The sequence below is a fragment of the Sarcophilus harrisii genome, chromosome 6, assembly GCF_902635505.1.
Source record: "Sarcophilus harrisii chromosome 6, mSarHar1.11, whole genome shotgun sequence".
Classification (NCBI taxonomy): Eukaryota; Metazoa; Chordata; class Mammalia; order Dasyuromorphia; family Dasyuridae; genus Sarcophilus; species Sarcophilus harrisii.
In genome coordinates this window covers 119638846-119662958 of record NC_045431.1, presented here as the reverse complement: position 1 = coordinate 119662958, position 24113 = coordinate 119638846, and the positions used below count along the sequence as shown (strand labels likewise).

Here is a 24113-nt window from a genome sequence, read left to right as displayed (position 1 = left end):
ATTAGGGATTCCTGAACATTGGAGATGTCATTGATTTCCTATGTCCATATTTAGTTTATTCCTTCGAATCAAGTTAGTCACAATAGAATTTCAATAAAATATCAACACTATAACCTATTTAACATGTATAGGACTGCTTGCCATCTGGGGGAAGGGGTGGAGGGAGGGAGGGGAAAAATCGGAACAGAAGTGAGTGCAAGGGATAATGTTGTAAAAAATTACCCTGGCATGGATTCTGTCAATAAAAAGTTATTTAAAAAAATAAAATAAACAAACAAAATAAGTTGTAAATATATATATATATATATATATATCAACACTACATTTTACAAGAAAATAAGGATCCAATAAAGACTATCTTCATTGAGCCGCCATGAATATCTTACCACTTATTTGATGTTGACATTGTTTAAAGGAATATCCAGAGATTGCTCCTGTCATGTTCACTGTTGGCAATGTCTCTGTGACACTATCTTTCAGGAGGCATGCAAACCTATGTTTACAAAGTAGCATAAGTCAAGCAAAAGTAGTTAAAAACAAAACATGGATCCTGAAAATTAGCATACAGAAAACCAAGGGGAAAAAAGGAATCTGTTCTTATGTCTCACACTTAATCAAAAAGATTTTCTTAGCAGATTGATTTAAAATGACCTCCATTTCTATAAACATATGAATGTATGTTTCTGTTCCTATACGTTATCACATGTACTCCCTATATACTGAACCATATTGTTACCAGTACAAGTTGTTGCTAACTATGGGTTGCACATCTAAAATGAGAGCTCCTTAAAAAGGAAATACAAATGTAAAATTGCATTTTTCAAAAGGAGACTATGATCTTTAGAAACAAAAAATAAAAAACTATGACTCCATATAGACTAATGGAAAATAACATGGAACCTTATCTTTATTTTTAAGATGAAAACATTTTTCTAAATAGAACCTAGTATATAGAAGATATAGGTTATACGAGAAAATAGAAACATAACATTTAGAATTGAAAGTGATGTTAGAGATCATTGAATGTGAGCCACTAGTTTTATATATTATAGAAATGAACATAATTTGAAAGTCAAGGCTGAGTAAGATGACAATGATTCAGAGAAAGGACATTTGTCATTCATAGCTGAGTAGCTGCAGTTGCCACACTTTTCAAAATGGTCACGCTAGTTTTGTGCAGAACATCTCAAAACAAAATCCTCTTCATTTCATGGGTCTCCTAAGTCACCTACCATGGTGAAAGAGCAGTATTTGATTCCCCAGGGTGACTTAGCATTATGATTTAAAGAATTTTCTACAGTCTCATTTATTTATGAGCAGTCAGTGAGACTGGGATAATTGTATGATACCTTAAATGTAGTCTTAGTTGGAAGAAACTTGGAATGGCACATAGTAGGAACATTTTGGAATTTATAAGGACCTAATCAGGCATATAGTTATTCTGAAAAATGACTAAATACAGGGTCAGGCCCATGTTTAAGTATATGCTAAAAATTATTTCCAAAACATCCTTTGATAACAAAATAACAAAAAACTTTTAACACCTTCATAGTGCCCAGCATTCTTACATTGGCCAATCATTTAGAATAAGGGATTAAGGACTTCTGTTAACTACTAACTTATTTTCTATAAAAACTAATGTAGTAACTGTGACTGGACTCAGTCAAAAATCTACTACCTGTGAAAATTTGGACAAGTAATTTAACCATTTTAAGTCAATCCATCAATAGGCATTAATTAAAGATCTCCTCCATTTTAGGTACTAGACTAGGAAGTGGGATTTTGTTTTCTTATTTTTGAATTAAAAAGTTGGACTAGAGGATCTCTTGATTCCCTCCCACATCTATTATAGTCTATGATTTGAAGTGCTTGACTTTTCCAGGGGGAAAGAGATTGTGGGCAGATATTGACCCAGTAGCAATATCAATAGGAATAACTAGTTCATACCTTTCCCTATGGTTTTCAGATTATCTAAGGACCTTTTCAATTTTCTGTCACATTCACTGACTTTAGGACTGAATTAAATTCATGAAATTGTCTAGTAAGTAACCTAGCAAAAACTTGTGTGATGGGGTCAACTCAACTTCTTATAATTCCATAGCACAATCCCAATTCAATGAAGAATATACGAGCAGAGTTGTTTAAATATAGAAATGTATATATATACATGTATGTGTTGACATGTTTTTCCACCTAGAATCAAAATTAAAAATATTTACCATTTACTGGTATCTTTTGTTGATCTTGAAGACAGAAAGCTGAAGAGCAAACACCTTGGATGATAAGTACATACTATTTGGCAATGCTTGGCAGTAGGTGTAAAAATGGTAGCCACATCTCCACCCTGAAAGTATTTATCATTATACAGCTGAATCATACATTCTGTGATGGAATAAATAAAACATCTAATTAGAGAGCTTCTTTCCAAGGAGATGTTAAATAGATCCTTTTGACAGCCAACTAAACATGAAATCAATTAATCAGTCAATGGGCTGCAATTTATTAAGTGTTAGACACTGTTTTAGCACTGTATACTTAGTAGACACTTAATAAACACTTGCTGATTAACTGATTAGACTGACTCAAAGTCCTTAAGAAAGTTATCCTAGGTTACATAAGATCACTTGATCTTAGACCAGAAATCCAATCACCATTAATAAACCAATTCCTATTTTCAAGGAGCTTAGATTTTATATATTTATAGATGTTCACTATACATAGAACAAATATATTCAGAATAAATATAAAATTAATATAAAGTCATTTAATACAAGCAAATTAGGCAAGAGAGGGATACTAGTGCTTTGGGGGATAATAATAATGAAGGCAGTGGGAGAAGAATTAGTAGACTAAGAGATGTTGAAAATTGAGAGGGGAGAATGCTTAAAGAACATGTAAAATGTAACTTACAATATAATCATTGATTAGATTTATGCCTTGGAGATCTGCAGGGATCATGTGTATATGCTTAAGTTGTCTTTTTTTGGTTCCCTCTGAACACTGATACTCAATTTCTTACTTCAGTACACAGTATGAATTCTGTAGTCATCCTACATTCAAAAAGTATTCATTTTTCTTGCTATATAACTAACGAATTATAATGACTATAGAAAATCACATTATTGGTGTGAAATCCATCTATTAAGAACATATGATTTAATCTGTGTGGGACATTTTTATACTAGATTCCTGACTTTAGCCTAGTTACACCATAAGTAAGCATCAGAGGTAGATCCAATGGATCTAATCTTTCATATTCTGAGTCTATCACTATATGGCTTTCTACCTTTCTGCTGAAAATGCATGGAATAATATCATGAATGATCCCATTTAAATGATAAAGTTATCCATCATTAGGAAATGAAGCATAAATAAAACTTCTTGAATTGTGTCTATTGCTCTGTTTTCTTGTTAATTGATTTTATAATTGAATCTTGTAAGGGGCAACAATGGCATAAAGAAAGTAATCTTGAAGCAATTTCTTGGTGATCTTAGAACTGGGTTTATAGCCAAAAAATCTCTAATTGCTTTACTTCCTTGCATTTTCTTCCATAAAATGATAATTTATCTAGATAATGATGGCCTTGGGGCAGTGAAAAATTCTGAATTGCTTTCCTAAATCATCAAAGATAGATGTGTCTGCCACATTTTTACTGTCAAGTGAATTTTCTTGAACTCTAATTCTATAAACATAAGCATGTGATTCTAATAACCATACTCTCTGACTCACCCAAAATATCCAAAATATATGTTTATGCAGAACTAATCAAGTTTGGCACATTTTAATATGGAAACAAAGGTGGTATAATTAAATTAGATGTAATGTACCTCTCTTTTTTAAAAAAAATGCAAGTTACGTCCCTTCATTTTTCTTTAAATGGGTCACACATAATTATTAAATTGTTTTCAAGTTATGGACATCAGACCTGAGTTTGAAGAAGAGGCAAGAGAAATAAGTCTGCAGTTCTCATCTCAGACAAATAACCATAATAATAATTTGCATTTGGTAATGTTTTGAAGTTTGTAAAGTACCTTTCTATGTTTCTGTCTCTCAGTCTCTGTTTCTGTCTGTCTCTCCATCTATGTCTCTGTCTCTATCTCTCCCTTTTTCTTTCTGTTTCTGTCTCTCTATCTCTTTGTCTCTGTCTTTCCATGTCTGTCTATCTGCTTCTCTTTGTCTGTCTCTATCCTTTTGTCTTCCTGTTTTCACCTCTCTCTATCTGTCTTTATTTCTGTCTGTTTTTCTCTCTGTCTCTGTCTCTCTTCTTTCCTCGGTTTCTCTGTCTCTATCTCTGTCTCTGCATCTCTTTGTCTCTGCTTGTCTGTCTCTCCATCTATGCTTCTTTCTTTGCCTCTTTCTCTGTTTCTAGCTGTGTCTCTCTAATTCTCTCTCCTCTTTATATTTCTCTTTTTTCTCTCTGTTTCTGTTTCTTTATCTCCCTTCCTTCTTCCCTTCCTCCTACCATCTTTCTCCCTTCTTCCCCCCTCTCTCTTTTTGTTTCTTCAAACCTGTTCATCTTTTCATTTTGTGAACTTACATGTCTGTAAGTGGAATCAATTATTATACTTCAGAGAGACAAGAGGACAAGAGACACAATATTAAGTGAACAGTGCTCCCAGGTCTTTCCTGCCAGGGGTACCCTCATATTCAAGTTTACAGTTCAGTAAATGATGTTTTATCTCATAACATGTGTTGGAATCTTTACAAAGTGTTAAGCCATTGGAGTTGATTTGATCTTAGAAAGAGATATTTTGGGCCAGAACTTGAAACAAGATACTAAGTGGAACTGATAGAAACAATGCTTGTGTTCATACCTTTAGAGAGCTCATAAGTATCTAAGTATTCAATGGAGTTCACACGTTTGGGAGAATTCAGGGCTGGCTTAGTCTGAATTCACACCTCCCTTGAAGTTCTTAGGACCAAAGAGCCCTCTGGGAGATAACCCATAATCCCTGCCTGGAGAAGGAGGAGTTAACCTTTGGGAGATGATATATATGGAGGAAGCTCTTAGAACTAAGGGAGAATTTCTCCAGAACATCGACGGGCATCAGAGACAGAGACTCTGGAAGAAAGCCTACAATCCCTATCTTCTTCGAGGCAAGAGAGATTCATTGTATCTTTTACCTTGGTGCTGGCTGGAGGCTGAAGAAAGCAGAGGCAGAAGCCAAGGACAAAGCTGCAAGAGCTCAAGCAGAGAGTTAGGTCTCAACTAACCGGGCTATTTTGGAAGGAGAAATAAACATTTGCATTTTTACCAGCTGGCTGCGATTTTGGAGTAATTATTTATTTTAACTGAAACTAAGGCTGCCTCCAGAAAACCTTCACAAACATGAGCAATCCAATTCTTGCCAGTACCCCTGAAATGGGCATGCTCTTCTGAGTAAAACAATAGACTCTTTGGAGGTGCTTGTAAAAGACACAAAATCCAGGAGAATAAAAATTTCTTCCATTCTTTTAAATCCATAGGAGACTATTCTCTACAAATATATGTGGGTTTCTAAGCTATTATTAAGAATATCAGGCAACTTCTATTCCAAAATACTTATATTTTAAAATCACAATCATACTTACCATTTGAAACCAAAGCAAAAAAAACAGTGAAATGAATCATTCGATAAAGCCAAATCATTCTGAAAAGAGAAACATGTAGCATTATTTGGGGGAGAATAAAGTTATTAACTTTTGATAAACTTATCACTATCACTATGCTGATTAACAGATGCAGAAACTGCAATGAAAGAACTGCAGTTTTTCAGCTAGATTTTTTCCTAGTTACATGAGTGATTACCTGATATAGTTTGTGCTGGCTCTAATTTCAAAGAATCATAGAAGAAGAAACCTAAAGAGGTTATCTGTTCCTCTATTTTGCTCAACCTAAATGATTATAACACTGTTACCCAAATCTATGACACTATATGCCAAATCAGAACCTTCTTTCCTTCCTTCTTCCCTATCTCCCCCCCCCTTCCTTTCTCTCTTCCTTTCTCTCTCTCTCTTCCTTCCTTTGCTTTTTCCTTCTTTTTCTCTCTCTTCTTCCTTTCTTTTTTCCTTTTACCATCCTTCTTTCCTTCTATCCCTTTATTCTTTCTTCCTTCCTTCTTTCCTTTTTTCTTTTCTCCTTTCCTTCCTTCCTTCTTTCTTACTTCTTTCCCTTTTCTTGATCTCTTTTTCCATCTTGGAGCTCTCCCTTGATGAATTGCAATTCATCAAGGAACTTTTCATTCTCCCTATGATATAGCAGATGACTTTTCTTATGAAACTCCACACATTGTTTGAAATTTATTAGTAACAGTAGTCCTTGAAGACCAGCATAGCATAGCAGATAAAGAGCTAGCCTCAAAATCAGAAAGATCTAGGTCCAAATACTAGCTATGACATGTAATATACCACTGTCAATGACACTCCTGAATATGGTTTGAATCAGATTAAAATGTAATTGGGAAATATTTAAGAACAATAAAAAAAAAAAGAAACACACAATAGCATATAGATTATGTTAGTTTGTAGATTTCTAAGTCAACATGAAATCTTAGGGTTATGGTTTAGCAGGCCTCATTATTATTTACATTATTGGTCCAGATTTCTCTGCAGAAGTAACATTAACCACTTACTGCCCAAAGCAACTCTCTAAGTCAATAGATGTATATCAGATGCCCATTTGCCTAGCCAAAAAAAAAAGGTTCTTTAAACGACCCAGATGAAATCATGGACCTTGTCCCTCCCCCAAAAAATGTTATGGTGTTTAAAATACTAAACTATAACTATATAATATGATACTTATAATGTCCTGGATGAGTTTAAAAAAAAAAAAACTTTCTCTAAGCATTGAAATCAACTCTTCTGTGAGAAGGTAATTAGAGGTAAAGGAGAAAATGCCATGAATCAGGAGCTCTTATGAAAATAAAATTTGAAAAAGGCTTCCCCTTCATTCTAGTTATTAGTCATAAATTATGCTAACACTTCCAATCGGCTATAGCAGTGCCACAACCCTCCATCAAACTTGGCTTATTTAAGATTAGTTTTTCTTGTAAGGTGTACTATGTTCTTCAAACCAAAATAAATTCTACATCTAGATAAATATCAGTTCAGTTAATGGTTGGTAAATAAACTAAGAAAGTTAATGATAAGGGTAACTCTAAGATTTTAAAAATTGTTCTAAGAGAAAAATGAAATAATTTGTAAAACTCTGTACCTGAAAGCACAGCTGTATTCCTATTTTGCTTTTAACAGCTCTACAATGAAGAGATTTCCTTTCCACCAAAAAAGTACACAAAAATCTCTTCCCAGCATGCTCAATGGATATCTCCGAGCAAAGTTCACTTGATTTAAATATTTGCTTCCTAAAGTCATCTGTGTTATGTAAACAGTTTATATCTGTTGTTTTCCCTTCTCTCAGTTCTATGAACAATATTCCCAAACTTAGCCTCCAACACTTTGTAAGGGGAGAAATAGTCTCCTGGTATTTCAAACTCCAAAATAGAAACTGGTTATTTCTTGAGTATATATTCTATCAGTACCAGTGAATACTAGTAGGTACTCAAGCAAGAGATTAGACTGTTGAGGTCTAGATTTGGGGTACCTAAATGAAATTAGGGTTTAGTTAAGATCTAGTGGCAGGTTTGGGGTACAGGGAGTCAAACAGAGCTCCCCTACAACCCCCTTGGATTCGAAGCAAGGGGGCGATAAATGAGGTCTAGTAGCAGCAAGTCCCCAATAAAAGCATTTATTAGCCCGAGAGCTAGATTGGTAAAAGAGGTTTATTATTGAGTTTAGAAGTAGGAGATAGGTGAAGGTAGAGATAAGGAGGACACTGGACAGAGGGTCCAGTGGACAGAGAGTCCTCACATGGCTGGCATGTTTGGAATCTCTGCAAAGAGGGGTTCCCAGCGTGGCCCTTTTATACTAGGAAACTTAGCTCGAGGGGCTTTTGGGTTTAGCCCCAAAGTTGGCTCAGATCCCCATGGGGCTGGGACAGGTCCAGATCTTCTATTGGAATTCAAAGGGACCAGGATTTGTGAGTCAAAGGGTAATTTACATTAACTAGGGGGGGTTGGGAATCAAAGATTGGAATCTTTCCCACATCAAGACTAGACATATTCTGGAGCAATATCAAGAAAGCTGAGAGGCACCCAGTAATACACCTTAACACAGTTGTTTATATCTGAGCACATAATCTAGGATATTTCTGTGGCAATTCTCAAATGATCCTGTTGAATTTCTGACATAATTTGATAGTGTCAGCTTTCAGGAAAAAGTCACAGTTCTCCAAAATGTCTGGAAATAAATAAATAAATAAACAAAAAAGGAGGGCCCTAAACTGCAGAGCCAGAAAGATTCCTAGCAATATTTTAGACCAATCCTTTTATTATTGCCAGTGAGGAAACTGAAGCCCAGAGAAAAGTGATTTTCCCAAAATCACACATAAACTAACTCATGGTGGGGCCAAGAGCATGTATCCTAGCCAGTGCTCTTCCCAAATAGCCATGATGGCTCTTTTACTGATCTATGGCATTTAGGAAAACGAGCCAGATTCCGTTTTGACTCATGTCCATCTGATGTGGTCACTAACTCTGATTTGACAGATTACAAGATATAAATAAGGTCTCCAAAATGATGGCAGTAGATCAGATTCCCAAGGAAGTAGATGAACTAAAAAGAGATTAGGAAGAATAGTAACATCTGTAGAGTCAAAAATAACAAGTGAAAAGTAAGGAAAGGTACTTTTAAAGGAGGCAGTGAAAGAGATATTTATTGCAGGACGACCTCTTTCAGAATTTCAAACAATTATAGAGCAAGAAGAAACCTAAAAAAATCTAACCAAGGGACCATCCCTACCTCTTTTTTTTTTTTTTTTTTTTTTTTGGATTAGCCATCAACAAGCATAGGAAGCCTGGTACTGTGCTAAGTACTGGAAACACAATGAAAGGTCAGATATTGCTCTTATATTCAAGGAGGTCACAATCTAATGGGAAAGACAATATGCAAACTTTCATGTTGTACATGGAGATATATTAAGATTACATTGGAAGTAATTGTCCAAGGGAAGGCAATGATTTTAAAAGAAATTGGGAAAAGCTTCTTGCAGGAGGTTGAATTTCCTCCAAGGAAAAGATGTTGAGGATTAGGGCTTGGAAAAAAAAGCTTTTGTATACAGAATGCATAAATATCTCGGGATAGTGGCATGGAAGCCAATGATTCAGACAATTTTATTTGATCTACTGCTATTATCTATGGACATTTTGGCAGGAAAGTGCCTCATTTAAAGAAGCTGTTTTCTTAGGTTTCTATCTTTGTTGCTGTTGTTTTTTGTTAAAAGAGGAAATTTAATCTATTCCAGTCTCACAGAAAGGATATTCAAGATGCATTGGCTTTAAATGAAGTCTGGAGGTAGAATGGCAAGAATCTTTATGCAGAAAGATTTTAAAGGAAAACTGATATGTAAGATTAGATTAAAAATCACTATGTTCCTGTACTACTTAGAAGGTAAGTTTACACATCCACATTCAAACAATAGTGAAAAGAAGGTATCTTTAACTCCCCTTCCACTGTTTATAGGAACAGAAAGCTTCAGAATAAGAAAAGAGGAAATGGGGAATGGGGAAATGTTTAGACTTTTCTATGTAAAACTTTAACTTGAAAGCTCCTCCATTTCGGTGCAACTCTGATGCTCCATCATGACATTCAGACCATATTGGCTTCTAGAAAGCTGAGTCTAAAAGTTAAGTATAGCCTTGATAAAGGACTTCCTGCTTGTTATTTGGGAGATAGAATAATATCTACTAATCAACCAATCAACAAGTCTTTATTAATGTCTGCTACTGTGCTAAGCATTGAGGAGAAAAAAAAAAGCAAAAACATAGTTCCTACCATCAAGAATTTCACAATCTAGTAGGAGAATATATCCTAATAACCAAATAGATAGTGGATTTTTACAGTTTTAATAGGAGATAATCCTAATAAAGGAAGGAGGGAAGATATTAGTAGTTGAGGGGGATGAGTTTCTTGCAGAAGGAAGGATTAAAAGAAAGTCTTGAAGGAAATCTTGAGGCAGAGGGAAGGAAAAAGCATATTCTAGGCCTGAAGTCCAGAGAGGGAATGCTGTTATGAGGAAAAGCAAGCATAAAGGTCAGTGCTATTGGATAAGAGAGTACAGGAAGGGGAGTTAAATGTTAGAAGACTAGAAAGCAAGCAAGTTAGAAATTGTTCAGTCATGTACCCTTGTGACCCCATTTGGAATGTTTTTGGCAAAGATCCTGAGCTGGTTTGTCATTTCCTTCTCCAGCTCATTTTACAGATGAGGAAACTGAGGCAAGCAGGGTTGTGACTTGTCCAGGATCACACAGCTAGTAAGTGTCTAAGCCAGATTTATATTGGGGGAGATGAGTCTTCCTGACCCTAAATCCTGCTCTCTATGCTAGAGTTAGAAGACCCCAGTCAAATCTGACCTTTTCCACTTATTATTTTGTGTGAGTGACCCAGGCTTAGGAGGTGAGGAGAAGGTGTCTGTTTCATCCACAGCAAAAGGACATTTGACTGGGTGCTCTCTACTACTTCTCTCAACCCTAAATCCTATGATCCAATAACCACACTGGATTACTGGATTGAAGCTTCTAACAGTGGTATACATAGATTCTTTTCAGTTAGAGAAAGTCATAAAAATGTGGAATGAATTGTGATCAGCATTAATGGTACAAAGAAATGAAATAAAATCTTAGCTTCTTAAACTTAGTTTAACAAAGAAATTTTTTGGCATTTGGCAATAATGGCTCAAAAGATCTGTTTTTCTATATCTATAAAAAATTAAAACGTATTTTTCCCAATTCCATGGAAAACTTTTTTTGGAGTCAACAGAATTTTCATGATTTTTTTTCTATCAATGGGTAATCTCATGATTTTTTTTTTTGAGCTATAAATGATAGTCCATTGCTGGGTATAGTTGGGCTAGATAATCTCTGACACTCCTTTCAGCTCTGGTTGTGTGAGGACTCTGCTACTGCAGTAGAAAGATTGCCAAACTTACCATAGGATTTATCTTTCAGTCATGGCTCTGACACTTATTACCTGTATGGCAAGTTACAATTTCTAGGGCCTCATTTTCCTAATGTATAAAATGAGGTGTTGCAATAGATGTCTTCCTAGGTCATTTCCAGCTCATTTTAATGATCTTATTTACCCTAGATTCAAGAGAAAGTTTATCAATGGGATTAGTTGTCTTAGAAGCATAACTGATAATTCACTTCAGAATCAGACTCAGCTATGACTAGAAAGACCCCTCTGCTACACCTCAAAGGACTATAATTTGGATTTGCGGGGGGGAAGCATTATTTTCTTCTTGTCACAGAATTCCACTACTATTAAATGAGAATGATGTGTTTATTTGCCATAGCATTGGTCAATCCAAAGGTCAAGTCAAATATGGTTTATAAATATCAAAAACAAACTAGAGATAAAAGAACCCCAAGCCATGTATTTTAAGATATTTTTTAAAAGTGAAAAACAATGTAGGTCAAAATTCCAGATCTCAATTACTGGCTGAGATAGTGGTATCATGTTTTTGATTTATTATAACCTTCAAGATTCCTGCTCATTTTTGCCAGAGTTAATTGTTCCTACAGCCAAGTTTTGAGGCTTCAGTTTCTGAGTGTTTTTCTGTTAGGAAAAGGAAGAATAAGGAAGGGAAAGGGAGAGGAAAGGAGGGGAGAGGAAGGGAGAGAAGGGAAGGAAAAAGGAAAACAGGAAAAAGGAAAGGAAAGTAATTCAAAATACTTCTATTAAACCACTTGTAACCAGTAGAGGTAAAAAATTTATAGGTGAATATAAAAACTATCAGAGTATCTCGTTCAGCAACAACAACAATAACAACAAATAACTTTTAGCTAATAGCTAATATTGGAGTACTCCAATAGCTAAATAAAGTATTATGTGTCAGGCACTGTACTAAATATTTTGCAATAATTATCTCATTTGATCCTCACAGCAGTACCGGGGAAACTAGCATTTCCATATTACCTGTAGATTTACATTGCCCTCTTCTATTCCTCAATACTATGGATAACTTAGGTTAATCTGATATCATATTTTATACTTTTAAAGTGTCTTCTTATTAATATTATAGATTTCAATTCTCCCCCTTTAAGTCCCCTGATACTAAGAATTTCTGTGACTACAAGGAAAAATATTTTTAATTATAATTTGTACATTACACACTGAAGCTATAGCACTATGAGAAGACTCTTCTGTCCTGAATAGTCTCTGGCATTGTTATTTCTAGGATTTTATTTCCTTTTGGGGATGAAAAGGTCTTCATGCAAGGCAACTCTGTTCATGTATAATATTGAAATAATGCCTATTCTCCAAATTCCACCATCAATTAAGGAATGAAATGACAAGCACAAAAAAGTATTGGAGGGGATATACAAATCGAGTATATTGGTCCATTGTTGATGAATTCATGAATGGCCATTTTGCAAAGTAATTTGTAATTATTTCTGAAAAATTTTAAACAGCTTCTGCACATTGACACAGCTATATAACTGCTAGATCCATATACAAAAAAAAGATAAAGAAAGAAGAAAAAGTCTTCTCTCTATACAAAAGTATTTATAGTATTTATTCTGCTTCTTTTACTCTGCAATAGTTCATGTAGGTCTTTCCATATGGACTGATGCAGAGTAAAGAAAGCAGATTTAGAATAATTTATACTATAGCATTAATCTTATGAAAATGAACCATAACCAGTTTATAAATTTAATAAACTGGTAAAGAATGATGAGCAAAATAAGAACAATCCATTCAATAATAGCACCAAAAGGACAAGCACCTTTGAAACCTATAAAAACTCTGATCAATCTAACAACCATTCAGGATTTCAAAGAACCAGTGATATAATATGGTATTCATTTCCTGATAGAGAGGTGATAAATAGATTCAGAGTGCATTATGAGACACAGATGTTTTGAACAGAGTCACAATGATGGAATTTGTTTTTCTTTTTTTGTCCCCCATTCGGGAAGGGGGTGATACAGAAAATAGATTTCTATTCATTAAAAATTAAAACTTTAATTTAAAAAAGGAGGAACAAATAAATGCACAAACTTGACTACATGCCAAATGTCAGAGGGAAATTTATTAGAATGTTTCCAGATTTTTTTGTTCTTTTAAAAAATTTTTAATATACATTGCTTTATGAATCATGTTGAGAGAGAAAAATCAGAACAAAAGGGAAAAAATATAGCATATGTTGATTTACATTCAATCTCTATAGTTTTTTTTTTCTGGATGCAGATGGCATTTTCTGTCCAAAGTCTATTGGGATTGCCCTGGATCACTGAACCATTGAGAAGAACCAAGTTTTTCATAGTTGATTTTCACACATTCTTGATGTTATTGTGTACAATTTATTCCTGATTCTGCTTGTTTCATTCAGCATCAGTTTGTGTAAATCTTTCCAGGCCTTTCTAAAACAGCTTGTTCATCATTTTTTATAGAAAAATAATATTCCATTATCTTCATATATTACAACTTGGTCAGCCATTACCCAATTAAGGGGCATCTACTCATTTTCTAATTCTTTGCCATCACAAAAAGAGCTGCTTCTAACATTTTTGCACATGAGAGTCAGAATGTTTCCAGATTATGCTTGGCACCTATAGCCTATGAAAAGAAGTGTTAATTTGAATTAATAGGGAAGGGTTTAGACAATGTTTTGAAGAACACAGTTATTGCTGACATGGTGACACAAATTTATTACACCAAAATCATGTTGTAGACTCTGTTTAAGGCTTTGGGCAGCTTACATCATAGTTTAGCACAAAAGACACCCCCAGAGACAAAAACAATACAGGAAAATATAAGCACAAATACACAGAATCCCAGATTCCTGGTAGCCACACCTCTCTGCCATAGAGAAGATTCTCACTCTTTCCCTCTTTCAAGGACAATGAGCTCTGTAAGCCAAGAAGCTTTTATGTGCTCTATTCAAGGTAACCCCAATATGGAAGAAAGGCCACTGTCCTCATCAGCTGTTCTTATCATACCCAAATAAACCCTAGATGCTTGGCCTTTCTTTCACATTTTGGGGACAGTTAATTCTTAAACATTAGAGACTTTCAGATCTGGTTCTGCTGAACTAAAAGAAGAAAGAGATGGAGCCATTATTCCCAATTGGTTTCTAGATTTGGTAGTCAAGATATTTGTAAAAGCCTCTTACAGTCTCTCATTACCCTTCACAAGCAGCCAGTTTCCATCAAGGAAAGTTGGTCAGTTTTCCATGATGTGTAAAATCCAGTACAGGTATGCAGCCACTTTGGTATAAACGCCGGGGTGATCCTTTTTAGCACAACCATCTCCCCAGCTGGTGATACCAACAAGTTGCCATGATCCTTTGTTATTACAAGACAGGGGGCCACCTGAATCTCCCTATATCATAGAGTTTGCAAAAACAAAACGGAAAGTGTTTGTAACAGGTATCTACAAAGCCAGTTCATATGTGTAAGTTTTTATAGTCAAATACACAAGAACACATATTCATGTACTCTTTCCTTAAAAACTTACTGGTACTTAACTTGAACTTACCAATAAATGCCAAATCTAATGGATAATATAGGTTTCAAAATAACAATATAATTATGTTACCTCAATAAGAAAATAACTGAAAGTTCAAAAGCTTTCACACAGTAGGACTATCTCCAAAACCCTAATATAATATGAATTGCCATGTAATTGACAAGTATAACAAAATTTTTCATTTTTTAAATTTCCTTTCTTATCTGTTTATCTGTTCCAGATCTTTAACAATGAAAAAGAACTTTAATATCCATATATTCAAATTTAAATATAAATATATTCAAAATTAAATATTCTAATTTAAATTTGAACACAAAATCATAACAGTTGAAATAGTTATACAGTTCTAAGGTTCCTAAAATGTTTTGTTTATATATACTTTGTCATTTGATCATACAATGTATGTCTGAGGACTTTGAAACCTATATAATTTCAATATATCCTCTGTTGCTTTTGTAACAAACAGATATAAACAAGTCATACAACTTGATTTTTAATGTGAAAATAATTTTTGCTTTATAACTTAGGACTTATGTAATACTGGACAGGTCACTAAGTTTGTCTGAATCTCAGTTTTCTCATTTGTAAATGAATCTTTTGAACTTTCAAGAATTCTTTCAGTTCCAGTTCTATACTCCTTCACTCATATTCTCTCTCCTCTGAGAAGAGGAAGGAAAGAAACAAGTATTTGTTGAGTACTATCCTAATGCTTTACAAGTATTATCCTCACAAAAACCTCTGTAAGATGCTGTTTTTATCTTCATTTACAGGTAGGGAAACTGAAGCACAAGTTAAATGACTTGCCAGCTTGTAAAAGTCTGAGGCAGGTTTGGAACTCAAGTCTTCCTGACTCAGGACTCAGCACTCTATTGCTCCACCTAGCTAGATACTCTTGCTTAGTAGTCCCACTCTACCAACATTCATATAACAGATTTTCTTACCTTACAAGCATCTTTACCTCCTTCTTTATAGCCGGCACAGATCATCTGATCAGTTATTTTATACTGAATGTATTTTTTCCGGCATTCTTCAGTGGGGACTAAGGGAATTCTGACCTTCTGGAGAGTATTTTGGATTTCCCCTACCAAAACAAAAAGAATATGAAAATGTTAATTAAAATTAGAGTGAGAAATCAAAGCAAAATTAGTACTCTGAGTTCTCTATTAGAGGCCCTTTGGGCAAAACCTGTACATTAGAAGTAGGTAAACCAGGTTTTTGTGGCTTAACTTGTGGTGGCATCATACAAGTGATCTAGAAATCTGGTCAACAGACATTTATCAGGTATCTATTATAGCATACAAGCTATATACAAAATAAGCAGAAAATAATCAATAAAAGGAAGGCAGTAAAAATTTCCCCTTTTATCCTAGATTTACTTCTTTTTTTGATTTTGTTTTTTCTGATTATATATAAAGATATTTTTAACATTCATTTTTATAAGCTTTTAACTTCTAAATTTTTCTCCTACCTTTTCTCCACTCCCCAACTCCCAAAATGGCAAATAATCTGATGTAGATTATACATGTGCAATCCTGTTAAACATATTTCTATATTAGCCATGTTATGAAAGAACAAGAGGGAAAAAAGGGGGAGGAAAAATGAAAATAGGAAGCTGTGATCTGCATCCAGACTCCATAGTTCTTTTTCTGGATGTAATTGGCATTTTTCATCATGAGTCTTCTAGAATTAAGACACTAATATTAAAGGGGTTTGGAAAAGACTTCATGGAGAAAGTAGGGTTTTAGCTGAAACTTGGGAGAAGCCAGCAGAGCCAGAAGGTAAACATGAGGAGGGAAAGTGTTCCAGGCATGGATGACAGTAAAAATGCCTGGAGTCAGAGATAAAGTAGAGAAAAAAAGTAGAGATAGCATCAATAGATCATGGACTAAAGCCATGACTTTGCCTCTTTAGATAATATTAAAGAAAGAATGGCTAGCAAACTGCCTCCAACCTCTGGGCCACCATCCTCCTCCAATAATTAACCACAGTTTAAGATCTACATAGAACTTCAAAATTCATCATTTTTATTTCCTATCTATAATCTCACATTTTAGTTCTTTACTTTTCCTTTTTTTTTTTTTTTTTTTTTTTTTTTGGTGGGGAGGTTAAGATAATTAGGGTTAAGTAACTTGCGCAGGGTCACACAGCTTAATGATATGTCTGAGAGCAGGTTTGAACTAAGGTCCTCCTGACTCCAGGACCGGATACAGCTCTATCCACTGTACCATTCAGCTGCCCCGATTTTTCTAATTAAAAAAAAAAAAAAAAAAAAAAAAAAAACAGTCCTTCAGAAGAAGCAACTCATATATGGTAGTAAATATTTAACAATTTACTTTTTGGGATGAAGGGCGAAGGGGAAAATGCTCAACATTGTTTAAGTTTTACTTACATCATTACCATTTTCTCCACCACTTCCTTAAATCTAGACAATCAACAAACAATAAATAAATCAAGCTCTGATTTGTATTATTTGCCACTTTCCCAGGTACACACTCCCATACTGAAAATCTAACAATCAGCTGTTGTGAGAGCAGTTCAAGCTCACTCCAGCACACCTTTGAATGATATAGTGAGGGGGGGAAAACCCAAAACAAACAAACAAGCAAAAGTACTTTCTAGCTCTGAAATTAACTGGCTTCAAACACTATGTCTAATACTTACTCCTGTGTAACCTTAACAAATCACTTAAACATTCTGGGCCTTCATTTCCCTACTTATAAAATAGGGGGGCTGAACTAAATCAGAGCCATTAACTGATGAGGGCCACAAGTAACTCCAAACTCCAGAGAACAGCCCAAATCAAATGTAATTGGGAGCTATTTAACAAAACAAGTAAAAATATAACACAACCTAGATAATGTTACTGTGTGACTTTCTAAGTCTGCAGAGATCCATTTCTATTTGAATTTGGAGTTCTCTTCTAAGAGCATAAATATAGACCAAAAAAGGGCCTTAGAAGACAACTGGCCCAAATTCCTTATTTATCATTTGAGGAACTAAGACCCCAGGAGGTTAAGTAATTTCCCCAAAATCACAACTGTTTTGAAATATTGAAGTAAATAGGCTTGAAGGGATTTTTAGTCCTATATGGGTCTAACCTTTCAATGACAGGAGGTAAATAGCAAATCCTTCCTCTTTCACTGGAAAGTTTAAACATGAGTATTGAGATGACTCTTTAAAGAAACAATCATTGATTGAATCAGATGTTGTTCTTCAATTTTTTGATTTTTTTGTGATCTCATTTGGAGTTTTCTTGGCAAAGATTAATAACTGGTTACTATTTCCTTCCCTAAATCATTTTACAGATGAGGAAACTGAGGCAGATTTAAGTGACTTGCCCAGGGTCACACAATTAGTAAGTAACTGAGGCAGTATTTGAACCCAGGAAGATGAATCTTCTTGACCCCAGGCCTGGCATTCTATGCATTATGGAATCCACCTTGCTACCTCCATTGAATCAATATATATTAAGCAAACACCTACAGTATACAAAGATTGTACTAAGCACTGGGGAAGATAGAAAAAAATACTTAGACAGTCTTTGCCTTCATGTAACTCAAAGACTAGTTAACTATAATTATAATGTGCAATATTGCATGATAATAATAGTAATCGTTAACATTTATATAGCACCTATTATGTGCCAGGTACTATGCTAAACATTCTACAGATATTATATCATTTGATCCTCACAACAACAATCCTGGGAGGTAGATGCTATTATTATTCCCACTTTACAGATGAGGAAACTGAGGCAAAGGGAGATGACTTGTTCAGGATCACAGTCTACTAGGTGTCTGGGACTAGACTTAAACTCAATGTTCTTTCCACTATGACACTCAGAGGATTGGACTGAGACAAGAAGATTTAAGCTTGAAAGAATTCAAAATCCTCTGATATTTACCGTGACCATGATAAGTTGTCTTTGTATTATCCTCTTCAGCATGGGGAAGGAGGGCAAAGGAAAGCAACAATAATAACAATAAATACCTACAGTATTTCTTCCCAATCTCTCATCATCTCCTCATCTTTCAGTACTCAATCTTGCAGCTTTAGGCATTTTTTCTGGTTGTCCCCTATGCCTGGAAAATTTCCTCCTGGTTTTGACTCATTGACCTTCCCCACTTTTAAGTCCGGCTACAATCCCATCTTTCTGAAGAAGCCTGTCCCAATTTCTCTTAATTTTAGTGCCTTTCTTCTCTTGATTATTTCCAATTTTTCCCTGCTTTTAGCTTGTTTGTACATATTTGTTTGTTTTTGTCTCCTCAATAAATTGTAAGATTCTTAAGGGCAAGTACTGTCTGGCTTCTTTTTTGTATCCCCAATGCTTAACAGTGCCTGGCATATAAGTGCTTAATAAATATGTATTGACTGATTGGCTACCTTCGGGTTGCTAAAAAATCAAATGATACAGTAAATGTAAAACATCATGAAAACCTTAAAACACTACATTGATTCTGATAATAATCACATTAAAGAAATTTAAAACAGAGAGGAGAAGGTTCATAAGATTATGGAAAGGGTAAATAACTATTGAAGAAATGGAGCATGTGTCATTGTTTTTTTCATTTGGACCTGTGATTCCATTAATGTATGCATACAGATGTACATACATACATACATACATATTTACACACACACTTAGATACATATATATATATATATATATATATATATATATATATATATAAAACGTTTGAAAGCATTATTCAAACCTGGGTGTCTTCTGAGCTCAGATCTTCTACCTACTACTCCAAGATGCCTTTCATTTATTTTGGGATTAGGGCTCAGTTCCTCTAAATTGCCCCAGATTTTTTTTTTTATTTCTTTAATTTTTATAATGGAGGTTTCCTTCTTGAAAATTTATTTTTAAACACCATTCCATACCTTTCTCCTGGGTGAAGCCCCATCCAGTCACCCAGCAGTTTGTGTAAGTCGTGCCTCTGTCTTCTGAAGGCAAGCAGATAGGTCCTTGAAAAGCTGGATTGTATTTGTTATATTAGAGTTTGATTAGAGAAGAAGAAAAATTTCTGGTTTTATAGTTATAACATACACACAAACACACATACATCCCAATGAAATCTCCCTATTTTCTGTAAAATACTCAATATTATACTAAAGATGACACAAAAATGTCCAATTAATAGGGAATTCATCATCCCAATGCATTATGGGAATTAGAAATTGCCAAATTCTCCCAGCCCACTCTATCCAGAAGCCTGGAGCTCCGATTTACCATTGAGAAAATTTTTACTTTCTTACGTTTTAAAATTTATTCAGAATATGATACCCCAAAGCATGCCTCCAAACCAGCCTCTTGCCTTCAATCCAATCTCACTCCAACCATATCACCTGATGTTAGTTAGACATTGATCTCTGGCTCATTAGCCTCAATCTGCTCATGGCAGCCTCTCCCTTTAAGTTCAAAACTAAATAACAAGCTGATAAGGTCCTATGTTTGAGAGCCCCACCGAGGAGTAGCTTTGTGCCTTTCTAGTGCCTGAGATGCATCATCTTCTCTGATTTTAATCTCAATAATTTTAGGCATCACCTATCAGACTAAGAATTCCAGAAAAAATAACCTCTAGTCTTTTTTTGTAAGAAACATTTTTTTTTAATTTCAAAAGGAAACTTGTTTTTCTCCTAGAGAAAGACTGATGTAAAAGGAGTAATACCTTATGCAAAGTGTTGTAAAATTTAAATCTAGAAAACTCAAATAAACAATTTTGTGATTAACAGTCTACATACCAGTGAACTCTATGGGAGTTTCAAGCTTGATTAAGGCAATATCATGTCTTGTTTCTGAAATTTCATATTGAGGGTGGATAAAAATCTTTTCAATCCTGGAGAAAGATGTATTTGCCTGTATTTCCGACTGATTTAAAATGCCAGTATAAATTCTCCAAATATCAGGTGATGATAAGCTAGAGGTAGAAAAAAATCTTCAGAAAAATTCAAGTTCTGATATGCTTTTTTTCTTTCTTCCTCTGTGGCCACCCTACTAATCAACCCCTGTCATCAATTAAAAAAATCAGGAAAACAAAAAACTGATTTTTTTTCTGCATCATGTTTTTGGTTCTCTATTTCTACATGAAGACTCAGCAAATTAATAACTAGCTATTGCTTATCTTGTCTTCTAGGATTTACAAAAATGGCATATATATATATATATATATATATATAAAATCTCATTTGATCATATCTTCTACAGTTAGCTTTTCCCAACCTCTCTTAATTCTAGTGCCTTCCCCTTTTAATTATTTCCCATTTATCCTGAATATAGTTTGTACATATTTGTTTGCTTGTTGTCATCACCATTAGATTAGATCATCATTCCTTAGTACAAGATCTGTCTTTTGCCTTGTTTTGTATCTACAGAATTTACCTTATCCTTAATAAATGTTTACTGATTAGCTAAATTATTATCTCCCTTTTATATTTAAAAAAATTGAGGCTGAAAGTGGTTAAGAGATTTGCCCAGTATCAGTCAGTGATAGTAAGGCAGAATTTGAACTCAGATCTGTCCCCACATCCAGAGTTAGAACTACTGAACAATTTACCTATAAAAGTATTTAAATATATATATGAGATTATAGCATGTTTATTGCAAACTCATGAAAATCTTTGCTTCTCTTCACAGATTGCTCTTAAGAAGATGTCTGAGGTGTGAGGACTTCACACCTCAGAATGTATGTAAAAGAGTATATAAGAAGTATGTATGTAAGTAAGTATGTAAAAGAGTATGTAAGAAGAGGAGAGAACACGTACAGCAGAAAGTACGAAGGAAAAGAATGAAGGAAAATAATCCCCCACCATGATTAAACAATTAAAACAATACCAACATGGTGATACTGAAGTTTGCCCCATTGTTCTTTCTCCTTCTATTATAATCTAAACACAGAGACAGACAGACACACACGCACACACACGCACACACACACACAGATGGAGAGAAATAGAGAGAACCAGTACTCACTCATCAAAGCAATGAGCAGCTGTTAAGATCCACTGTTTCCCAATGATTGAGCCTCCACATACATGACTCTGTGTTTTCAGTTTAACTTGTAAGGAAGCTTGCCATGGCCACTCTTTTGGAGAAGATGTACTGCCTCCAACAACCCTCTTATTTTGTATTTCTGTGCAGACTACAAAGAATTATAATGACAATCAGAAATGGCATGCATGTAATATTTCCATAGGGTGAAAAGTTAAGAAGCATTTTGTCTACATTATCTCATCTGAGACTGATAATAAATGAGATAAATAGTACAAGTCTAACTATTGTTATTTTATAGGTAAGTAAAACTGGGGTTTAGAGAGATGGTTACACAATTAGGAACTTGGAATTGGACTTGAATCTTCTAATGGTGAGATATGCTCAAGTCAGTGACTAGAAATAATCAATAAAAAAAAGAATTTTCACTTTCAAGGTAATTCAAAAATAATGGATGAAAAAGACAGATATTATTTGAATTATAACATAACAGGTATCTTATTACACTTAGAAACAAAAATGAAGACTTTACTTACCAAAGTTGCTTAGCTTTTTACACAATCTTAAAGTATAGCCAGAGGTACTTTCTGTCCCATATATTATTCTATTTGGGGAACCATCTGAAGATATTTTTAAGGAACATTTACACCTAGAAAGACATATAGAAAAGAAAGGAAGGAAGGCAGCAAAGAAGGAAAGAAGAAAAGGAGGGGGGGAGAGAAGAAAGAAAGAAAGAAAAAGAAAGAAAGAAAGAAAGAAAGAAAGAAAGAAAGAAAGAAAGAAAGAAAGAAAGAAAGAAAGGAAGGAAGGAAGGAAGGAAGGAAGGAAGGAAGGAAGGAAGGAAGAAAGAAAGGAAGGAAGGAAGGAAGGAAGGAGCGAAGGAAGGAGGAAAGGAAGGAAGAGGGAAGAAAGGAGGAAAGGAAGGAAGAAAGAAAAAAAAGGAGAGGAAGGAAGGAAGGAAAAGTTTTTTTTTTTTTTTTTAAAGATCTAGTCTTTCTACAATTGGCAAATATGTTCAATAATTTTGTTAGCTAGTTTTCAAAAGTAAAATTGTACTTGTCTTCCTTGCATTCTCCTTGGTGGGGTGTATATGTGAAAAACTGACAGCGGATTTTACTGGTACACTTTTCTTGACAAGCCTGAGCATCTTGAACATAGACAACTTCCAACACCTCCCCTTCAAAGTCCATACCAGAATGCATTCGGATATGGCATAGATCTGTGTTGGTTCCAGACATGAAAGATGGAAAATGCACACACAAATAATAACAGCTAGCATTTATATACATATATATATATATATATATATATATCACTTTAGGTTTCACAAATTTTTTACATATGTCCTATTTTGTCCTCAGAACAACCCTGGAAGGTAAAAAAGCTATTATTAGCCAAATGAAGAAACTAAGGCAGAGGACAGTTAAGTGACTCACTAAGAGTCATATAGCTAATAAGGATCTGAAGCAAGATTTGACCTACGTCTTCCTAATTCCACATCCAGCATTCTATCCACTGCACCATCTAACTGTCTAAACATACAGGTATGACTTTGATTTCATCCTACTATTATTCTCTTCCTCCCCCCCTCAGCGCTCGCTCTCTCTCTCTCTCTCTCTCTCTCTCTCTCTCTCTCTCTCTCTCCACTGAAAATTTAGTTAATCTGACCAGGACCACCTGGCCAGAGGCAGAACTTGAACCCAAGTCTTCCTGATTCTGAAGCTACCTCTCTATCCATTAGGCCATACTATTTATTTTGCACATGAGATATCAAAATTAAGTGACTTGTCATTATTAAATGATTGCTAAATATTCAAGGAAAAGGTGACATAGTGGACAGAGACAGGGAGTGCAGTGGAACCATGAAGAACTGAGTTCAAATCCTTCTTCAGATATTTATGAACTGTGTGAATATAAATAGCCCTCAACATCTCCATGCCTCAATTCCTCATTCATAAAATGAAAGGTTGGAATTAACCCACCTCCAAGGCTCTTTCTAACTTGTAATATATAATCCTACCCCCAAGTCTTATTTACAAGATCAGCCCCAGTCCACTCTACCATGGCTAGAATAGCCTTGGCAATCCTATCCAATCTGACCCCTTCATCTAATGCTCAACTGTTGTTTCTTGTTATTGTACCACATTACCCTGCCAATCTCTGCAGTTCAGAAAACTATATCCTGACATGGCATTGTCCTGTGGTATTTCAGAGCTTGGTTTTCCACTGTCTGATGTCTTCAGAAAACACATATTTCTAAAAGCAAATTGAAAAAAGCATGAGAAATACTAGTAGGAAAGTGGGAAAGCTTCTGAAATTGAACTCTTCTTCAAGAACAGAGGGATCATTATTATTTCTTTTTTACAAATTCTGACTGAGGGCACTTCAAGGACTAGAATTTTATAATATTGACAAAAGATAAATACACTTTGGCCTTGATTTCATATAAAGGCTTTGCTGAAATAATTGGAATTGGGAGAAGAGAAATCAGAGACTTTGTTTGCAGCAGTACTGACCTCTTATCCTAACTAAGCCTCCAACATGTTCTCTTGC

General features: G+C 34.8%; 2 protein-coding genes across 3 annotated transcripts in view; both read right to left on the bottom strand.

Annotated features, from left to right (window-relative positions):
- Positions 1–7300, bottom strand: part of F11 (coagulation factor XI) — a 31231-nt gene extending 23931 nt beyond the window's left edge. The window contains exons 1-4 of the mRNA XM_012552079.3: positions 7194–7300; positions 5573–5631; positions 2220–2382; positions 387–493 (exon numbers count right to left, since the gene is read on the bottom strand). Of these exons, the coding sequence (XP_012407533.1) occupies positions 387–493; positions 2220–2382; positions 5573–5630 (328 nt within the window). The 5' untranslated portion in view covers position 5631; positions 7194–7300. The remainder of the gene's footprint in view (positions 1–386; positions 494–2219; positions 2383–5572; positions 5632–7193) is intronic.
- Positions 7301–13541: 6241 nt separating this feature from the next.
- KLKB1 (kallikrein B1) overlaps positions 13542–24113 on the bottom strand; it is a 28822-nt gene continuing 18250 nt past the window's right edge. Inside the window, exons 8-16 of one of the 2 annotated variants that reach the window (XM_031941863.1) lie at positions 23710–23816; positions 22617–22779; positions 22097–22209; positions 21543–21711; positions 20315–20490; positions 19454–19546; positions 15508–15647; positions 14224–14419; positions 13542–13654 (exon numbers count right to left, since the gene is read on the bottom strand). In XM_031941863.1, the coding sequence (XP_031797723.1) occupies positions 14261–14419; positions 15508–15647; positions 19454–19546; positions 20315–20490; positions 21543–21711; positions 22097–22209; positions 22617–22779; positions 23710–23816 (1120 nt within the window). In that variant the 3' untranslated portion in view covers positions 13542–13654; positions 14224–14260. Of the gene's footprint in view, positions 13655–14181; positions 14420–15507; positions 15648–19453; positions 19547–20314; positions 20491–21542; positions 21712–22096; positions 22210–22616; positions 22780–23709; positions 23817–24113 lie in introns of those variants that run through there. The other variant, XM_031941862.1, reaches the window with a different exon arrangement.